This window comes from Gasterosteus aculeatus, chromosome 12 (assembly GCF_964276395.1).
Source record: "Gasterosteus aculeatus chromosome 12, fGasAcu3.hap1.1, whole genome shotgun sequence".
NCBI lineage: Eukaryota > Metazoa > Chordata > Actinopteri > Perciformes > Gasterosteidae > Gasterosteus > Gasterosteus aculeatus.
The window spans coordinates 10,200,043-10,221,907 of NC_135700.1; the positions used below are offsets into that span (position 1 = coordinate 10,200,043).

Below are 21,865 nucleotides of genomic sequence, written 5' to 3' on the forward strand. Positions count from 1 at the left end.
TTTAGAGCGAAAGTCAGGCAATCATATAACTGTGATCTCCTATTGTTTTGGTTGTAGATCAGCTGTTTAATTCATTTAAACAATGTGGGCTTTATATTTTAGTTTTTAAATTACTATAGTTGATCATTTCTCCAAATAATTGCACCGTTTATACGAACACTTATTTGGTCATATTCAAATCTGTAGTCACTCGTCACACTGTTACAAACCATCCTACTCTAAATACGTTCTAACCATTGGTTGCTCTTGTTTTCTCTATAGATCATTAAAGGGATCAGTTTTTTTTCAGTGTCCTACAGCACAATGTTATGGAAAACAAATCGTGCTGTGTGGAGAGCATGGAGGTCATGGAAGTCAAGCCCACACTCTTCTACAGCTTGTGCATCTTCTGGTCCTGGTCCCCTTGACAGATCTGAAGAACTGTCTTCTGTTTTAACCCCAAAACCTCCTCACACACCTGTCATGCTTAAAGAGGTGCTTCATTACTTAGACGTCCAGCCAGGTCAGGTACGTTTGCATCTTCGTTATTTTTGCAAGCTTTTCAAAAGAAAGTTAATGTCTGATATTTTTTTAATAATTCGAAACATTATTCCGATTTATATTATTTGACTTTTTTCTTATCATTAGATATCAATAGGATGTATTCATCTTCATAAGAACATAATTGTCGTATTTGTCTTTTTAGACGTTGTTGTCGGCTTTGCTTCGGTTGCTCTGGTAATGGCTTACATGCAAAGTCATCCTGAGAGGCGTTTCTTATATTATGTTCTTCTGATATGTGTCAGGACATTTGAAACACCAATGAATGTCATGTATTTTGATGCGACACCACCACGAACCAACAATCAACAACAATGTACTTTTCTATCTCCAGGAAGATGACATGTATTGCATGTCTGTGGTATTAGTTTAGCAAATAAAAATACATGATTTGGTTTTAATTGGATTTAAAACAAAAGCAAATACATCTTTAGAGTCTTTGCTATCTGAAGAGAGCTATTACAAATGACCTCTTAGCTGATACTGATCACGCATGAATTGGAGAGGGTGCCAACAGCTCTGCTTTCACTTAATTTATGTCCTACCAGGACAGATGGGCATGAGTCAAAAGCCTTCTGGTGTGGCAGGCAGCATAAGAGGGGAAACGTTGTCCCCCCCAAAATAATGCATGGTCAAGTCAGGTGGGGGCCATGGGTCAACAACTTAGTCAGGAACTGCGCCACTGTAAGTCTGTTGGCAGGACACAGGGTGCTGCGTCGCTCCTGCCTGAACTTTAGCACCTCTAAACTCCTCCGCTGTCCGCCCATTTGCCAACTGTCCCGAGACAGCTTGCCAATCAGATGCTATTAAAAACAGTTTGATAGAGTTTTTGCATGTGCGTGCTGTAGACCTCACTTAGTGTGACGCGTTGTGGAAATGTTGTGTGGTTCCATCCAGAAGTCGTGTCTTAAATGTTGCTTCTCTGCAGATATCTGCTAATCTATATGATGACACATGTTACGGAGCTGCGTAATCGCTCCGTAAAGACGGCCGCGTGGCCTGTCAGTCTCAAAAGGGCTGTCAAAAGTCTCAATTCTGACATGACTCCCTGACAGAGCTGTCATTTGAGCAGTCCAATTTGTGGTGGTTAAGTGATGGTGTCACTATCGGATCAGTGGCTGTGGGATTTAAGAACTGAAATCAGACGAGTGTCCACTGAGGGCTGTGAGATTTTTAATTTGAATGACTATTGTAAAATAATCAGCAAAAAGTAATTGCTCTTGTCAGGTGAAGCAGAGTATGTTTAAATGGGGTACTTAAGCCATTATTGGTGTCAGCATATACTGCAGTTAAACCAAGGCGTGTAAACGGAGCCTTTCTGTGCCCTGCTGCCTCCCACACACAAGCCGTCTGCCTGTAAATATGTACACAGGTGGCTAATTTGTGCTGGTAGCCTTCACTATATTTTCCCCATTTTACAAATGGTCGTCATGCTTATTGGATCAAGATTGATATTTATCATGTTTTTTTTCCCACTGAAAGCATACAATCACTTTACAAAAATGGACACCGCTCATCTGTAATTGACTTAAAGGGCGGTGCAGGGATGTGACGGTAACGTTGTATTGCTATGAGTGTCTGTGACTGAGTTGAGGTAAACCGCTCTCTCTGTCCAGGGCTCATCTCTCATCCTCTAACTGCAAAGGATGTAATATTTTGGGGCCCCAGTTATGGCTGCACGCTCAAGGACTTCTTTTGGTTGCGATGACTCACACCTTCTCAAAACAAATATTGGCTTCTTTATCCCACTGACGCCCGGCTGACTCCTCACTCACTGCTTCTAACCACCATGGCCACTTGGGGCCGCAAAGATTTAACAGTGCTGAGCCCCCCCCGCCCCCTCCACACTCTGTTTTTGTTTTGGATGATTTGTATGCTACCAACAAGTAGAAGTACTAGTACATACTCTGTTAGGTACTTCTTAGCCACTGCTGTGTGGCTTACTTTAATTGTTTTATTTTACAAACCACCAACAGAAGTACCAGCACACAATAATCCCGTTCCATGCACTCATGTTATTTTTTGTTTTGCCTGCTTGTTGTTTTTTCTTGACGCCGTGTTGAGCTAACCAATACACCGCCGGGTGTAAAAATGTGCATGCTTTTATTGTTTGGCTTACAGCTAGTTGAACTACTAGTGCACACGCATATATTTCTGATCATATCCCTAAAGATCAATATTACAATAATGTAATGTGGGCCATTGATGCTTTTATTAAATATTACATGGTGGAATTTCTGATAAATATTCACCCGTAGTGCAAATGTAATGACCAAGTGGTTAAGGTAAATAATAGAGCAGTTGTTGTCTAGGTCCTAGACGTGTATAGTAATTTTATTGGTATCCTAGGATACCGATAAAATTACTATACACGTATCCAATTCATTTTCAATTGTTTCTTTTCTTAAAGATTTGGTGTCATTTCTGTCGTAAAAATAAGGTTGTGCGCAAATATGTTTTGTCGTTATTTGCTGATTAAATGAACTGTCTATGCACAGGCCCAGGTTAACTGAGCGAAGTAAGAGAAAATGTGAAGTTGTAAACTACATATTTAAAGTGTCCATTGTGAAACTGACGTCTTATTTCAACTTTAAACAATTTTCAAATTTCGCTGTGACCTTTTCGGTGACGGGAAGCCCTCCACGTCTGGTTTTACCTCCAAACAGAGTAGCAGCTGTTTAAAACCTGTATGATCATCAGATCACTCATATTCTGTCCCTTGTTGGACCGCTCTGAAACTATGTGGCCACATTCAGAGGTCTAAACACTGTGAAGTTGATGTAGAACCTTCAACCACTATAAACGAGCCTTCTTAATCCTTTAATGCTTTCAAACTTTGCTATTATTGCAGCTGTGAAGCAACAATAATAAATCCCCATTTTATAACTTTGGGTTTATTCTTTGCTATAATGCTTCCATGAAATTCCCCCCTAAACTTGTTAACAATCATGGTAATGTAAAAGCATAGAATGAAAAGGACGATGCGTGAGAAGTCCTCCAGTAGCGCAGGGTGCTTGCGTAGGGGACCTCCGCCAGAACAGATTAATGAGCCATCAGATGAGAGTCCGGGGGAAAAACCCTGTGCTGCTGTAGGAAGAGAAATGAGCTGCCTACCCCTACATTTCAGTCTCAACACACTCCCTCTTGTGGAATTCATGAGACCATAAGTGCTAAACCTCCTTTTTGGATCAATATCAGAGTCTTTCAACAATCAGCACGTGAGCACGTTCGGATTAGTCACGTGACGACAGTCACAGGTATACATGGTGAAGACACGCCAGAATTGTTATTGCATAATGAATGAGGTTTTATAGTTTGTTCTAAAAAAATATACCCAGGTCATCAGGAAAGTAAGAGAAGCACAAAAGAGAAGCTAGTGTGCAGAGCAAGTAGTCGTCCACTGGAACCTGCACACAATAAGATAATAAGATGATGTTGGAAATGCAACACAGAACAGTGTTTCCACCAGGTTTACAACTCCAGGAGGGGTACTAGTCGGGTGGGGGGTCGTTTGTCCACTGGTGCAAGCGGCACGTGCACGCATACGCGGACATATTCGCGCAAGTGTCGGGCCGGAACTGCAAAAAAAGAATTCCAGACTTTTTCAGGGGTGGCGAACGGAAGGGGAAATACTGCAAAATACAACACAGGCCAACCACAAATCACAGGTGCTGGAGCTTGTTACGGTCCTGAACCACAACAGTTCAGTGCTGCGTTTTTCACTTCCCCTGTTATTTGGGTGATTTGCTGTAATTCGGACACAAGATGAGGCCCTCCGCTCTATGGATCACAAAACACTTAAAAAAGTTTAAAAAAAGGATGGAACACTGACTAGAATAAGTAGTGTACAGCTGTGGGACACGAAACCTTCAGTTTTTCCCCAATAAATGTGTTTGTTTTTTGTGTGTAATTTTTAAAGCTCATGGCTTTTGTCAGGGAGGAGAAATCCATCAATGTTTAATGCAAGTTAATCCAGCATATCTTGAAATGTGTCCCCCAGTGTGCTAATGTCAGCAGAGGATAATCTTTTACCGGGTACTCGGTGTACCAGTTTGTAAAGAGGGGCATTGATGGGGTTAATATGATCTTGTCTCATTTAATTAGTTTGAAGTCTTACAGCTGAATTTTGGGCTAACTGAGGTGAGAAATGACTCTTGAGTCTACAGTGCAGGGAGCACCATGTACATTTGTGCAAGGCTAGCCTTGGACGCTCACAGAGGTTCACCTTAACTCAAATGTTAAGATACTCAATATACAATCTATAAACCCTCATGTCAAATTGAAGGGTGGCATTCATATATTATATCTCATTTAACTATGGGAAGCAGCATTTTAACTGTACACTATTTCTGAGAAAAGATCCTTTTTTTCATTCGTGTTATAATTTAAGTTCCCAGCATCAGCCTGGTGAATCGCTGATGTGAATACAAGCAAACGGGTAATATGATATTGTCTCTTCAAATTAGTTAAAAGCCTTGCAGTTGCCAAGCAGCTGAAGACGAGAAATTGCTTCAGAAGTAAATACAAAGTCAAGGGAGTTACAGTAATTCAGTAACCCTTCAAATTCACTTTTGCAACAAACTATGTAAAACTTCTGCAAAAGGCACATTATGAATCAAGTTTTATTTATTTATATAAAATAATGTAGTCAGTTTAAGACATATCACTGAGGTTTTATGAATGTCTAATCTTTTTTTATTTTATTTTTAACTAAGCTGTTGTGCATTTCAGGTAACAAATGTTATTTTAATTGTAGACAACATGCTTAGAAATTACATTCAGTTACATCTATCTGAGAACAAACTCTGATGTAGCCTTTTTAAAAAGGTGTAACGTCTAGAACAACTTGCATGACAGAACAAACACCATCTATATTGTCTCGAACAAATAGCTTAATATTTAGTAACCTTTGCTGGGTCTTAAATGTTTTTTTTTCTTTTCTTCTCTTTACACTCCTTTTTTTGGAGCACTGAGCAGTGAAAGAGGAGGCTGGTAAATAATTGATCCTTGTAATTAAACACTCGAGCCAGGGATGCTGGGGCTGATTGACGGCCAGATATTAGGCCCTTGTCTCGTAAGGTTGCGAGTTTAGTCTGAGGTTATCAGTGGCCAGAAGAGTCCTTCTCCCTCCCTGCCTCATTACTTTCATGAGTAGAACATTTCATAGTGGAGCGGTGGGTGGGGGTGTGGTGTGAAGACAGTCTGGGACTTCATTAGCCAAATGGGGTGCCTCGGTCCGCACAGCGCCAGATCGTTCAGCTTTGTTGAGCAGACAACCCTTTTGTGGGTGCTTCGCCACGCCGTCTCGTTGAGTTGTTTTAAGCCCTTTTATCTTTCACATTCTTCAGCTTCACTCTCACAACACCTTTTAGCAAATAAAGGGAACCTCCTTGTGCCGACCCGAGCAGATGAGGTCGATCATAACTTCCTTACTGTATTTGCTCAACTTTCCAGTCTTCCAACATTGCTTGCAATATAGCTGTATCGCTCACAGCTTTAGTTGAAAATGCTCTTGTAAAAGCAAATACTTTCCCGAATGTTGCACTTTATTAATGTTTGAATGAATTTGCTATAAAAACATTGACTTTGTGTGTGTGTGTGTTTGTGTGCTCGAGAGAGAGAGAGGTCTGATGTGAGAGGGATTTCTCCTTATAACCGATGCATGCATACAACCTTCATGGCACACAGGTAAACTAGAGAACAATGCTGCTTGTCAAGAGAACATCAAGAGTTATATTTGTGTGTAGCTTTAATAACAATTAACAAAATTGTATAACTCTGTACATGCATCAGAGATTGCTAAACTCAGTGAAAATACGTTGAGAGCCATCCTCGACACTGAATTGATACTATTTCGCCAGGTTTTATTGCAATATTTACATTTCTTCTTGGTGTGTGAGTGTGGGTATGCTAATCAGATACATGCCCTGTGGACAGCTGATGACTCATTCCACCAACACATCTTTAATTGCCGTTTCTGTGAGTTCCAACTGCATTATCTCTGTGGTCTTTCTTTTTAAAATGTTTATAATAATCCTAAAACAAAACCTTCGTCATGTAGTCAAGCTATTGTTCAACGTTTTTTTTATTTTTTATAAATGAGCAAGAAAGACGAGAGAACCGATTCCCGAAATGGGAATTTCTATACCCTCCTTCGGTAAATACTTTGTCATGTTGGAAATTCTAGGCTTCTTGCAGTGATGTAGATTCAAGTGACCTGATATGTTAACACTAGCCAACACACACATGCTTTTTGTGCCGTGTCATCAAAGGTGCGGCCCATTTCACAAAAGTCTTTAGTGAGCACACGCAAATCGCAAATGGTGGCAGCGTCACGTTTCAGCAATGATTGTTGCTCTCAAATTGCAGACCCATTTCCGGGTCCCACTGAGCTCTCAACTGCTTATGGGCAGCAAGTATGGCGTTTGCTATTTAAGGACTGAAAGAGGTCAGAATTAACTAGAGGAAATGATCTCATGTTGTTAATTGCAGCTTGCACATGTGGTGAAATTGGCCCCTCGCTCAACTTTTGACACAGTGCAGTGCAATGTCACCAGCTAGTTGTCGAATACATGGAAATCCCAAGCGGACAAGGCAATTCTACCCGATTGTCGAAACGTAGAATATTATTGTTAGCGACTTTCCAACTGAAAAGAGTATAATAAACCAGGGTCTTGGGGCCAATTTAAAGTGAAGGTAATCTAAAACCCGGTGTTATTTCTCTTTCTGATCTTGCTCACCATGTGTTCCTGCATCCTAATGATCTTTTATTTTAACTGCTGTTGCACCTTTTCGAAAGAAGTCAGTTGCAGTGACCTTATCTGTGTATTAAACATTATCTATATTCCCAGCAGCATCCTGATGAAGTGCTGTTGTTCTCAGCTGGAGTGCTTCCACTCCTTGCATATTCTGGTTCCCGACTAATTTGGCAGGGAAGAGCATGTTCGCTCGACTCTACATGACACCCTCAGACCACGACCTAAACCAGCAGCAGAAATCCCCTCGCTTCCTTTAACCAGCTCTTACAAAGACAGACCGACACTGTGCTTTGTAATGAATCGCTTAAAAACCTGCTTGGGACTTGTTGAAAACAAAGACGGGCACGTTCTTCTCCCTTCACACACCTCACACTTTGGAGAGACCATTTTTTCATCAATTCAATTCTAACATTAAAGTCTAACTCCAGCCTGCTGTTTTGGTTATTTTCTAATGTTAAACCTAAAAAATGAATAAATTAAATCCACTTATTAATAAAACTACACATGCACCGTAATCTGTTTTGTCACAGCACACTCGTATTGTTTAACTCACAGATAAATTAGAAATATGCTTTGACTCGCAACCTTACCTTTTATTGATTATTAAACAAGTCATGCATGGGGAACTTAATCAAAAATCAGCATAGCGCTCTTCTGTCAAGCTCTCCTCGGAGCCCGCTCCCTCCCCCGAGCCACTGTCCATGGCCTCCACCCCATTCCCTACTTCTTTTCATTTCAAATTGCATTGTATACCCAATTTTCAAACTACTGGAAGCATTTTCTTAAATGCCTAGAAGTCTTTTCCCTATTAACATGCCTTCCACCACGCGGCCTTCATTTAGCTCAACTCCTCTTTGCACTCTCTAATGGACTTGGCCCTGTTCCTCTTTTGTCTTCCTTTAGTGCCATGAAATTCACCTTCAGGAGAGGAAGTCCTCTTTCCTGATGCTTCTTTACATTTTGTGAATATAGTTTGATGATTCCACCCCCTCTTTTCAGTTTCACTTCTGCTTTCTCTCGGGCTTTATATAGTTTGCATTGTTTCCCTTGCACACTGTATTGACAGTAGTGTCACACTGAAGAGAAATCCTTCAGAGCAGTGAAGAAAAGCAATGAAGCATGTAATCATTTTTAATGGATCCACTGCATCATATTTGACCTTAATTCTTTTTTGCTGTTAAAACAAAGAAATAGCCTTTTGGCATTCCTGTCACAGCTTGTGGTATTTTCTATTCACTGAAAGTTAGTTGTCTATATTTTATTTTATTTTATTTTTACAACACATTTGTAGGCATGTCAGAGCGACGACGTACGTGGTCGGTCAACCATTAAGTTGAGACTGACCTCCAGTTTTTTCCGCTTAGAAATGAATATGTTTACATTCAGTAACATGGAGGTAGTGTGACGTACGGGGCATTAAACTGTCGTAGTGAGGGGTGGCAATATTTAGAGTAGCCTCCTCTCTTACCCACGTTCAGTGGCACGCCTCTCAACATGTCCACCGTGGACCGGCTAACAGTTTGAACGGTAACAACTTGATGGTGGGTGTTAAGCCCTAAAAGCATGCGGAATTTATCCAACTCCAATAATCAAGAATCTATGAATGAGCAAAGAGTTTTTGTTAAAACATGCAGCTGCTAAACGCAGGTTGTCGCCGTACAAGTCCGTTCACCGTGTTTGTGAAGGTTTGCGCTTGCGTCAGTTGAATGCTGGACCAGGATTGGCTTACGAGCTAGTCGTACCGTCACATAATCATATTTATAGAGTGCACTTGTTAAGCCGAGAATCAAGGTGAGCACACCGAAACTCTCTCTCTTGTCAGTATATGGACGTGAAAACAGCCACCTTGTGTTAAACTCTGCAAAGGTCATTCTGCACAGTGACGCTCAAATGTCCAGGAGAAGAAACAGTAAGTAAAACTGAATTTCGATTGGAGGAGAGCTTGTACATTGCATCAACAAGCCTCTTCGGGGAATAACTCACTGACTGAAATAATATTGTGACTTTGTTTAAGTGACGTCAAATAAAGTTCAATCGTTGAGCATATTTACATACCAGCTCAGGTATGACGAGCATGACATGTCAAAGTAATGAGAACCCCAAACTAACCTTCTGGACTATTGGAACTCTTTATTTCCTTATGAACGGTGAGCAGTGGGACTGTATTCTGTACTGAGGTCAGGATGTGTATCTTGGTGCCACAATTCATTCTACAGAATAATCTGTTTTGTGGACTAGGTTGCTGTGATTTTAGGAAATAAACCTGTATAGTTAAAAGCCAGTTATACTAATATAGGAACATGTATGTATGTATGTATGTATGTATTGTTGTCTTTGTTGTTGCTGACAGATTTCTGTAACCGTCACTGCACATTTGTTGTAGTGCACCTGCAAATTTGAATCATGACGTTAATCAGTAATTTCCTTGTAAAGTCTGCATTCTGTTTTCTGCCCAATTTAATCTTTCCAGCAGGGAATGTAGCTCAGTAAATCTCCAACCTGCAAGACAAAAACAGACATTATGGCTGGGGGGGGGGCACAGTGATGACTCATGCACACAGTTGAGGTCCCTCCCTTTCCATTTCTTTCAGTATCCAATCAGTTCTTCCCCAGCTGTCACTCATTGCCTCAGAATCAGATCCTCACAACGCTCTAGCATTCCCTGTAATCACTGTGTTTGCCAAGGATTACAACTTAAAAGATAAATCAAAAGTGACATATTTATATTATTTAGATAGATATTGTTACTTCATAACGTGATTACCCTGCAGTGGAAATCAAAATCCTCTGCATCGAAGATGATTTGGTCATGCAGTGGCCAAATTCAAATGAAACACACACCAACACATTTTGGTATCCTCCAGAAGAGATTTTCAAGTTGATACTTAACGCACATTGAAATATGTTTTTGTTTTAATAGAAACAAAACATATTTAGAAAGTTATCTAAGACGCTGGATCAATTACTCATATTTAAAAAATGCAATTACCTTTTCAGATTACTTTTTCAGAACACAGGCAGGCTACAAGGCAGCAGAAAGACTAATCGTTGCCTTGTATTGCCTACGTACAGTAAATATTGAGTTATTGGCTCATAGTTTCAGAGAAGATATAAGTGCCTGCTATCCATGTTTCTCCAGGGATCTCCTCAGCACCACTGGTGTAAGAGCCAGGAGTCTTTGAAGTGGGCGGATGCTTGACATGGGCTTTATGAGCTTCATGTAGAGAAGGACAAGGACCAGGGTTTTTCCTCTTTGCAGTCAGATTCCAATTGAAAAAGGAGAATACATAGAACATAGGCAGAGCTGGTGTAAATTAGCTGAAAGTGGTGGGCAGAAAAAAAGAGAAAGTTAAAGGAAGAAGATGTGAGGGGGTTGAGGATGTTGTGGTGTTTGACTTGATGCGAGTAGAGGTTCCTGTACGACAACATTACAAGAGGCTCATAATGTAGCAACCTAGTTGTCACTGGCACCGTGTCAATTCACTACAAGATCACTATAATTGAGAGGTATTTTCAATCAAATTTAGGAAAATCTCCAGGGGCTTGGATGACGTTGTGCAGTCTATCTTGTCATGTCGATGGTGATAAAGTGATACGGAATGAGGGCTCTAAACTCTTGACTTATTACACTGACATTTTAGTTGGTAACACCAGCAGGTAGTTTGTGTACAGCATTGCTGCTTTTTCAGACTGATTCCAAACTGCGTATGTATATAAATAGTCAAAGTTTCAATACCAGTTGGATCTCCATCCATTTGAAACCAATTAGTTGACTGGCTGTATGATTACAGATGTGGTTAACCATCGTATCCGTCCAAGCTAACAACAGTTTTGCTGTAGGCTTGCTCCTGAGTATCATAATCTACGGAATTGTATTAATAGATGCAGTCGTGTTGAGTTAGTACTCATATTGTTCATGGCAAAAACATTATGTTGCTTTGGTGTTTGGAATGAGGCATTCAGGTTTCACTTCACCCACAACATGAAGAAACTTACCTTAGTTTTTCTGGCCACAGTTTGATTTTCATGTTTCAAGTTTTGTTTATATTTTTCAGAGAAAACTCACCCAAGTAGAGTACGGTAGTGAAGGTGAGTGGTATGTCTTTTGTGGTGCTCACTCCCACAATTCCAAGTGACTCACACCTACAGGGAACACGCACTTGTTTGCCACCAGTTTGTGTGACCTAAGGGACGACAATGAGTATCCTCTGACAGCTCCCGCTGCCATGGCTCTCCAAGCATCAGCACCTTGGACAGCGATTATGGCACACTTCAAAATGCAAAAAATGATCCACCTGAGCTAAAAGCCAATTTTAGCCAATCTAGGGCCAATCTATGGTCTTTAAACTTTACAACAGCTGGTCATAATACTATTTTAGATCGATTTGAGTTTCAGTTCATTGTAGCCTGGTTGTCATCCAGGAGCCTTCAGATCAGTTCAGCCTCATTTAGCCTCTGCCTGTGTTAGAAAAATACAGTATTATACAATTTTACACAATATTATCTTTAGAAAATATTCACATACAGTACAAAAGTTTAGACACGTTTTCTCATTCAAGTCAATGGGCAAGTGTGTTCAAACCTTTTGACTGGTACTGTATCCATAACCAATTCGAATCATATGTAAGCAAGAGCTAACTTTGCTCATCATTTCATTTCCTGTTGATAAGATCTGATCTTTTTACTTTGTTCTACTATTACGTCAAATTGAATTTGGTTTATGGCAGTTTCAGGTCCTAGCCGTTTTTCGGAGTGAATCAGCCACATAATGATTGCAGTGCATGCGTTCTCAGGTAGAATCAGGTCATACTCCTCGTAAAGTAAACGGAGCGTTGTTTGTGTTTGTTACAGTCAAGCTGAGGCCAGACACTTGCATTACAGGGCTGTTGGACCGGAGGTGAGCAAGTAGACGAGTCTTGTGGAAAGTGTGTGTTCTTTTACTAAACTACACATGTGGTTATTATGGTTTACATACATGTTATGCATTTTCCTGACTAAAGTGCTTTTTCTTAAAAGAAGATGGTAATAAAGTTGTTTAACTGACATTTCACTGAGTTACTTTGTGCTGCTTATGGAAACCTAAATTCAGGCAATTTGACCATAACTATTGGTCTTCTTGCTTCTCCCGCAAATAACAGTAAATAAGATTCTTTCTGAATCTTTCCTTAGCTGGAAGCAAGGTACACCAGAAGGAACATCGAGACACTTAAACATGACTATTTGTTCTCATCACTTCCCAGATTGTGTCTGTTATTTGCTATATATGGTGTTGGGAATGCACTGTGACAGACAGACTAGCCAGCTTCGGGAAATTGTTTAGATAGTTTCCCAGTATGTCCTGTGCCTCGTGCTGCACTGAGAGCACACGCATCTGTAGACCCACAGCCATTCCGAAAAAGGGAGGCCTCCTGCGAAAAGACGAAACGCTGGCAAACTCCCCGTTTAGTATTTGCAACTTTATAGTAATTGTGTAATGTTGGGAAAATGGGGGTTATTTTATTGCTTTAAAGAAACCCATTTGATTTTCAGTGGAATATATATTTTTTTAATTTGCAGGACAAAATAATGAAGTTATCCCTTTGGGCTTGTATCTTCTTGGGAGCATGAATTGTGAATTTGTCATTAGTTGGAGCTCCAGTTAAGTGTGAACTGCCAAGAAGTGTGCGTGTTTGTGTGTGTGTGTGTGTGTGTGTGTGTGTCTGTGTGCGTGTGACCATGTCAGTAGTGTTTACACAGTAACCCTGTATGTTGAATCATGCGTTTGAAAAGATTGAGTTCTATCCCCGGCAGTATTGGCCTTGTTATACCTGTGAGTACATGTCTGTAGGTCGCGTAGCATTTCCAGTAAAACAAACAATTCGGCCCAGCAGGCTTGTTTAAGAAAACGAGAGCAGAACCTGCAATCTGCATAGTGCGATCTGATAAATAGGTGCTCAGCAAAGATAAAAGATAGAAAATTAGGATAAAGTTTGTGGACTTCAATAACATGTAGTCGAATCCCCCCTTCCAACCCCGTTTTAAAGGCAGTAAATGGCTTCTTAAGCGCTGCGAGTAAAGCCGATACCTGTAGTGCATGGGAATCATTGATCAAAATCTGATTTAATTTCCTATACATTCAATAGCAGTTTTTGAAACCTAGTTTAAAACGATAAAGAAATAGAGAAATAATGTTGTTTTGCTTTTGTATTTTCGTAGCGCGTTTAGAGGATTTGACTGCCTTTCCTATTTGCTCAACACCAGCAAACAGTTAATCATATGTCATCCACAATTAGCATGATAAAGTTCATCTAATTAGAACTCATCCTTTGGGGACCATGAATATCACCACCAAATTTCATGCTATTTATCGTTTCATTAGTGTTCATGACATTAAACCGTGGACTGTGGGGCTAGCAGAAGGGCCTTATTCTCTAAAATGTTCAAATATTACACAAAAACAAGTATATTCTATTATCTCTTTGTACTCTCGCAAATACCAAAACATTACCCCTCCTTACTAGAGGGAAGCAACGAGCCGTCACAAGACGTTTCCTTATAGTTTAGTGAGTTTCCCCCATCATAGACTTTGTCCCACGCAAAAACTGACCGTATTTCCTTAATAGTGAAAGAAAAGGTTGAGTAGCCCTTATGTGAACTTTGATAAAGTTGACATAACAAAACTCCTACAGTTTCATTTCTGTTTCTAATTGGCATACACAGCAGGGGCCACATAACAAAATATATATATTTACATACTATTTACATACTTTTAAATACTAAACCATTTTTTTAGTCTAAAAAAGGCTTCTTAAGGGTTTGTCAATTCTCACATTCGTTTCACATCCGACCTCCCAGTTCGTGGCAAATTAGCAAATGCAATTCTTATTCTCTGTGCAGATACGAGTTGTCTTAACTAGCTCAAATACCTTCTCAAGGTATCCCCCTTTTGTTTGAACTTAAGCCAAAAGTGAACAAACGGCACTGAATAGATGAAGAATGACATTTTTTGTGGTAAAGCTTCAGCATTCCTCTGACAAAGGAGAGATTATCTAAACATAAAGAGAGGCATTTGGAAGCAGCCCTCTGGCGAGGAGTTTTGTCAACATTTAGGTGCTCCTGTATCACTTGCTCACTCTCTCTTACTCTTATTCAGTCACTCTCTCTTCCTCACTCTCAGGCGCAAAGGAAGTATGCTTAGCATAGTTTGAATTTAGGTAGATACGGCCAAAAGTGTGTGTGTGTGCCTCTCCAACATCGGTGATCACCATCAATATATCTCTTGACAGAGTAATTAGGGGAAGCTTTCCTGCCTTTAGAGTTTGTCTGCTCTCACTGGCCATCTGTTTGTGCACCACACACCCCACCTCCACCTCCTACGTGCCGGACTAATATACACACCTATCTCAATCATTTAATAACGTAGAGAGTCCTCTTTTACATAAAGGGATTCTAAATGTATTTTATTGTAACATAGTCTTGTCATAGCTTCAGCATAACAGCGTTTTTTAGTGAGAGATTGATGTCCGGTGCATTAAGGCCGAGGTCAGGTATGTAGACAATTTGTCGTCATCAATCCAGTAATCATAATGTGATTACTCTATTAACCTATTCATAACGTGCTCTTTTGCTGCAAACCGGCAACGATTTGTGCTCACTTGTATCTGGCCATGAACTTTGTGTGACAGAGAAAGAAATGCAAACCGGTTACCTCCACTCTTGCCATGGCAACGGACGCGGCAAGAAAAGCGATCCTGTACCTGTGTATCTGTCTCCCTAATGGTCTGTGTGTTAGTGTAACAAGATCTGTAAAAACTCCCCTCAATGACATTTTAGATCCCCCACTGTAACTGACCTGGGCTGGGGAGTCACAAGTAGGATTTAGGTGAGTACTCAGCCTTCTCTCGGGTTCCTGTTCCCCTTTTCCTAATGAATTCCACCATACGACGACTTGAGATGAGGCCCTTTTTTCCACATGGCCAGGATATTATTTACTGTTCTATGAGCTGTTGAAGGTTTTCAAACTCATTAAGGAAAAAAAAAAAAAAAAAAAATCCTTTCCCCATATCATACGTGTTCTCTCTCTAAATAGAAGCTCTAACACATGTTATTCTTTTAACATGGCCTCGAGAAACGGTGATGTGTTTACATTTTTCTTTTTGGGAAGAACTCTACGGAGGGACCGTTGAAGCGTCCTGCATTGTAGCACCTGGCAGCCTCCGTGTGTCGGTCTGCACCACTTGGACCACTCCTAACTCTCCTATTCCCTCTGCTGGGAAAGGCAGATATTACACACCCCAAACGGAGGACAAAACACAGACTAGAGTAATTACTTGTTTTTGAAGTATGATCCCGGTATGTAGAGACGGAGATGACCCACAGCTGTGTTCTGGCTCAGTCCCAACCTGTCCAGGTGGGAGCCTCGCCAGCACCCCTCTGTATGAGATATCAATGACTTGCATGGTGTCAATCATCATTGCAAATGCCAAAGCCATTCTCACCAAATATTTTCAAGAAGTTGTTTTGCCCATCTGGTGGCAGAAGCAGCAGGCTTTTGAAAAAAAATAATAAGAGGGAAGATTTCCACACCAGCTTTTGGCTTGTTTTGCTTCAAGGCGAAGGATTTTCAATTTATCCAATAAATCACCTTGTAAACATCCAATTCTCCATTTATTTTTTATTTTTACACAGTTAGCTTTTAGTGTGTTTAGTGTATTAGGAGTGTAGATACGTTTATATTAATGAGTAAAAACGGGGGAAACGTGTACATAACCCTGTAATGATACATAATGCTCAGTGCACCAGCGATACAAATGTGAATAAACGTACAGTATTTATATTTTCAACCGACCAACATCGAAGAACATTGAGCATCAGTTGGCATTCTGCTCGATCGTTTTGCACCAGCACAAGCTTTAACTTTTGGTATTTGGGCCACAGCTTCCATAAGCTGTGACAAAGCATTGTTGTGACCAGTGCTGCACACTCCTGTAGAGGACCAGTTTGTCTCCTGGCTGCTTGTGTTGACTGTTTCCATAAAACCCAGCCTACTTTGCTGTTTGTGTTTTCCTTTTTTATATTGAATAGCACAACAGGCAGGTTCATTATGCGTGTGACTCATCCCACTAGCCCACACCCCCTCCCCATCTGCTGCTGTGCGCTGGAAAGGAGAGGGAACCGCCATTGATCACTTCTTCCCTCACACATGCACGCACACACCCCACCTTCAACGTCACTATCAATCGACATGTTTAATGTTTTCGTCGGGAGTAGCTTGCATTTCCTTTTTTGTCATTTTACATCTTCTCCCTGTCATTTGCTGACATCATGATACATCCCAGAGCAGGCATTTAGAAAATAAAAAGTGAAGCATAATCCAACCAATTATTCAAACAATCTCAGACAGTTCAGTCAGTGCAGTTTTGTTTTAGTAGCAGAGGCGGTCACGAATTCTACACAGAGATGTAACCGGACATGAGACGTTTTGTTGTGTGCAAGTCCCTGGATACAGCGGAGTTCACTGCTGCCGGATCATCACGATGTTGTGGCACAGTGGTTGGCAGGTCCTTGGACCTAGTTATTCAACCGTTAATACAAAGTGCATGCTATACAGTGCAAATCATAGGTCACCACAGCTGATTTTTCATTTTTCAATTATTGACAAATTCTCTACTGGAGAAACCAAATGGCTTTAATACTTTTTCAATAAAAACTATGACAGTCTTTTTTGCTGGCAGCTGTCAACTCATCAATGTAGCAAAATGCACCAAAACCACAGCACAAGAGAAGACGACATTAATCCATTCATTTATTTTTTATTTCAGAGGGCAAAAGTACAAAAGGGAAAACTGGAGGGTATTACGATTAATAAGTACACTCTTAGCCCGTCCCCTCTGCTGGTTGGAGAAGGATTGATCAGAATAGTTAATCTACACTTTAAGAGTTGGTCCATCAATGCTTGGCATTTTTCTAATGTATCACATTAGTACTGAAATACCAAACAGGCAGCCAAAGCGAATATTGAAATTAGGACCCTACCAAATGGTCGCAGCGCTGTATTATGGCCCCGGAAGGAAGGGTTCAGCTAGCACGTTGATTTCAGTAAGTATTACCGTTGCCATGAAGTCACCTAGTAATATAGCTGTCTTTTCCTCAGATTGTCATAAGAGTAAATTGTAACGGTAAAATTAGGTGATTGACATTCATTAAAATGATCAACTTTCTAAAGATAAACTCTCGGGTTACAGTGCTTCCTCATTGTGTCATTCCGTCATTGTGCCGGTTCCCCAAGCGGACAGCAAATAAGGACGGCCTCCACGTTGAGTATGCTTATGTTCACAACTAAATTGATCATAATACCAAATCCATTGAGTCTGCTGATTTTAGCTTGGTAGCTGATTATTGGATTGTTCACAATGAAGCTTTTCTTTTTCTAAGAGTAGCACATGAAGAGAAACTGCAATTTGTCTGTAAAGTGCTCCAAACTCTAGTATTTTGTTCTTTGGATGACTGGATATTTTACCTTCTCGGTGAAACATCTGCGATCTTCTTGGCTCGCGGCTTTAATCAGCTGGCACCAATTTGCCAATTTGCCTTTTGATCTGGGCTTCTGACGGGAAGCTGCAAAAGTGATTGGCAATTGAAAATTCCCGGTCAAAGCTCTATACACGGGAGCATTTTTTTGTTACATTTATTTTCCTCTGTTTTATGCTGATTAATACGGTCAACAATTTCTGGAAGGAAAAAGCGTGATGTGTTTCAGGGCTCCATGGTGATTGACTGTTGGCGTTGTCTGGTCTGGGAGTTGTACGTGTTTTTATCTTACTTTTTCTCAGTGTTCTTTCAGTTCATGACGATGGCTTAACAATGAATATATTGTATATCTGTGCTCCATTGCATTTAACTCGACCCTGTAGCGTTTTTTCTCGTTGCAAAGCGCCATGATTTTAACAGATCTCTCCCAAAATCCACGATGGAGAAAGAATAAAATGCCAAACAAGGCTTCAAAAGCACAGCCCACAATCCCATGGTTAACGTGTCTACGTCCCCTTCTTACACACAATCTTGGGTTGCCTCCAATCTCAGGTTAATTTAAGATTGAGAATTCTCCTTCAACAATTTGTCAATGACATTGTCAGCCATTTATGATACTGTTGAAAAAATTGGATCCAGATTTCAACCAAGTTAAACTTTAAATACTGAGATGAGACCAATTGAGAATATTCCGATATTCCGGAATATTCCGGTACAGTAGTTATAGTGCACCACTGTGAAATAAACAATAAACAACTAACAATGTGAAGAGAAGCTAATGATTAATTATGTATATGAGTCCTGGTGTGAGAAGAATGTGTTGTTTTCTTGCCTTCTTGCATGTAGGTGGTCCTGGACTTGACATTTGGAGGAGGTGGTCACACCAAAGCATTACTGAATATGGTTCATGACGTCACAGTCCTGGCCTTGGACCGAGATCCTGCAGCCATCTCTCTGGCCCGGCAGTTAGCCAAGGAACACTCGTAAGTGATTTATTGTGAAACATCAACTAGACCAAAACGCAAGCAAAAGCTTACGTTACAATCTGTCTCGACAAATGTTTATACTAAATAACTGTACCATACGTTTGTTTTGTTGCAGCTGACATCTTTACCATTCTGAGCAGTGTTTGATTTGTGGTCATTATTTCTTTAAACATACTGTAGGTGTGATTTAGTATTGCAGCTCTCCCTGTGTTTCTCACTTCTTGCATATTCTGAGCCCGATCAAATACTGCTCGCCAAGATACAGCCCCTGAGTTTCACCACCCAATCAAATCCATTCCTCCTTCTTAACTTAAAGCTTTACTCCCCCCCCACGCAAAGCTGGTGGGCCCGGCATGTCATTTGTCAGAGTAAGGGCCCACGCCTGCAGTGTGAAGGAGATGCTGCCTCCCACGGAGGATCTACAAGGAAGGAGGGGAGGGAGGGCGGCAAGTAGAGAGAAGCCCAGAGAAGTTAAAAAGTGGAGAGAGCAAAAGAAAATGAGAGAACAGGGAGACACGAGGACACTATGCCAGGGTGAGAGGGAGTGTGTGTGTGTGTGTGTGTGTGTGTGAGCAAGGCGCGGGAGGATGAAAATGAGATGTTCCTAAGACCGCGGCGTGGGAAGGAATCCTTTTACGTAGATTCTGGGGAAACCTCTCTCAAGGGAATCTGCCGGAGAGATTTGCCTGTGAGCAGGGAATGACAATTAAGAGAGAGAGAGAGAATGAGAACCTTGTATTCTGTCACCGGCAATATACCCCTGATGTAAACTCTTCCACGCCTACCCGTGATGCAAGTTGAGAGAAGCTAGAGAAATCTAGCAATTAACCAATATTATTGGGAGCCTGAGTAAAAGACCCGGGCTGCCTGCGCACTGCATCCACGCAACAGGGCTAGAAGATTTTCTCTCTCCTCTGTTCTCCCATTTCTTGCGGAAAGTAAAACCGTATCAAAAGTTGAATAATTTTACCTCGTAACGTTTATTTAAAAGCATCAGCGAGTGAAAGTTACCTTCTGTTCAGAGATGTCTTTAATAGGATTTGTCTCCTGCAGGTTGAGCCTCACAATCTTTCAATCTCTGCTTTTCACCATTCCTGTTGTTGCTATGACGTCCCTGTTCTTGAAGCCACGCAGTAGTTGTGCCCACTATAAATGTTATGAATCTAAAAAGACACCAAGCATCATTGAAAAGCGCAGGCAAACATCGCCTCACCCCTAATTGCCCCCTGGGCAAAATGTAAAAGCCATGGGTTAAAAATGTAATGTAAGTCGCTTTGGATAAAAGCATCAGCTAAATGACCTGTAATGTAAAAATGTAATGTCTTTAGTTGAGATTAAGGGGAGGAACCGCATTTTCGGGGGGTATTTTGTTTTGTGGCACTGGCGAGTCTCATTCTAGACGACGTTGTATTGCAACGACATTTCACTCTGGGTTGAACATTTATGCAACCAGCTGCTGACCGACTGTGTCACGCACAATTTTTTTTCCACCATAGAAAGAAAAACCCAACCAAATGTCTTGGTCCATGCATGATTCAATACAGAACTCAAGTCGGCCATCCAAGGGAGGCTAGATTGCTGTATTTTTCAAACTGTCCACAATTATTTGCTGTTCACAAATAATGCCTTTCAGCCGGGAAATGAAGACAATAAAATGGAGACCGTCTTGCTGTGGGATCTCACCAGTCACTGCAGCAAATCGGCCCAGGGGCTTAAGCGGGCGCAGCAACGCTGTCGGAGCTGGTAAAGTGGAAAACCCGTATGAAAGCTTTTAACGGTTATTGATTCCTTTATTAAGGAGACAATGGCAAGGCCACCAACAAGAGAGCAGCCATAAGATTACAAAATTCACAATTTCTATAACACACATTAGGTCAACTGAAGGGAAATATTAGACAAAATGCATTTTTCTTCCTTTTCTACCTCTGTGGAATGTAGATATTTTCCTCACTTCTCAGCTGCTGAAAACAATCAATCGGCATCTTGTCTTGCTTGCAAGTAAAGGAACTGAGCGGGTCAATACAAGGGAATATTTCAGGCTTGATTTTTGAAAAGGCAGCATCGTGTTGAAAACACGAGCGCTCCAACTGAGTTTGCTTTGAAGGTTTCTGAGGTCTAAACTGAAGGGCAAATTCACAAAAGGGTTGCACAGCTTTTGTCGCACCAAAGCTGCAAAAATAGAACTGAAAGAAACCTTGTTATATCTCAAAGCCTCCTAATACCAAATAACCTCTCAGTGTTCCTTTGCTAGTTGCCCATATTTAAAAAGTTGAGCCCTAATATTCACTTGCTGTAACTGTGGAATTATTAGTCACCAGAGTTGTTGGTAAGTGTATTAAAAGACAGATGTGATATTTAGTACCAAATACGGTTCATTCCTGTTTAGGTTTAAGTTCCTTGACGGAAGTTTTGAGGAAGGCCTTCGCACCTCACTGGTCAGAACCTGTAGCTTGCTGTCTTACAATATCATTTTGCCACATTAATAATTGCATTTGGATGAGGAAATGTGATACATTGAGATGTTTCAAAGATGTTCCTCATGGACAAGACCAAGTTTATGGAAGGAAATATTTCGCTAACAGAGGAAATTTTAAAGTCTAGTGAAATGTTATGCTTCATGAAAATTAAACAATGTTGAACTTGATGGTTTATTATTGATCCATTTAAAAATTAGTTCTAAGTTAGTTAGTTTTACCCATTCTTCACTAAATGAGGACGCTACAACGTAAATAGTTATATAGCAACATTTATTTTTGGCTGTTGGATCCACCATTGAACACACCATCCGCACGCTGTGATACAAAACCTGCAGCTCATCGGGTAATCTGGGCCTTTCTCCGCCCACTATACAGCACATTGCGAGTGAACGGACCTCCTTCTCTCTTTTTATCACGGATCCGCCAAAGTCAAAACACAAAAAAACAGAAATGCAGCAACAACGAAGTTGATGTGTTTTTTGGGCATCAGTGGTGGGTAAATGTGTGTATTGACTAGTGCGCTGTAGCAAAGCGTGAAGTACTCGTGCTGTGATACAGACTGAGATATTCCCTCTGCTGGTGCTGTGACTGCTTG

At 40.8% G+C, this 21,865-nt stretch overlaps 1 protein-coding gene across 1 annotated transcript in view; it reads left to right on the forward strand.

The window, feature by feature from the left end:
• mettl15 (methyltransferase 15, mitochondrial 12S rRNA N4-cytidine) overlaps nucleotides 1–21,865 on the forward strand; it is a 41,303-nt gene that overhangs the window by 1,351 nt on the left and 18,087 nt on the right. The window contains 2 exon segments of the mRNA XM_040200160.2: nucleotides 262–507; nucleotides 18,654–18,790. Of these exon segments, the coding sequence (XP_040056094.2) occupies nucleotides 262–507; nucleotides 18,654–18,790 (383 nt within the window).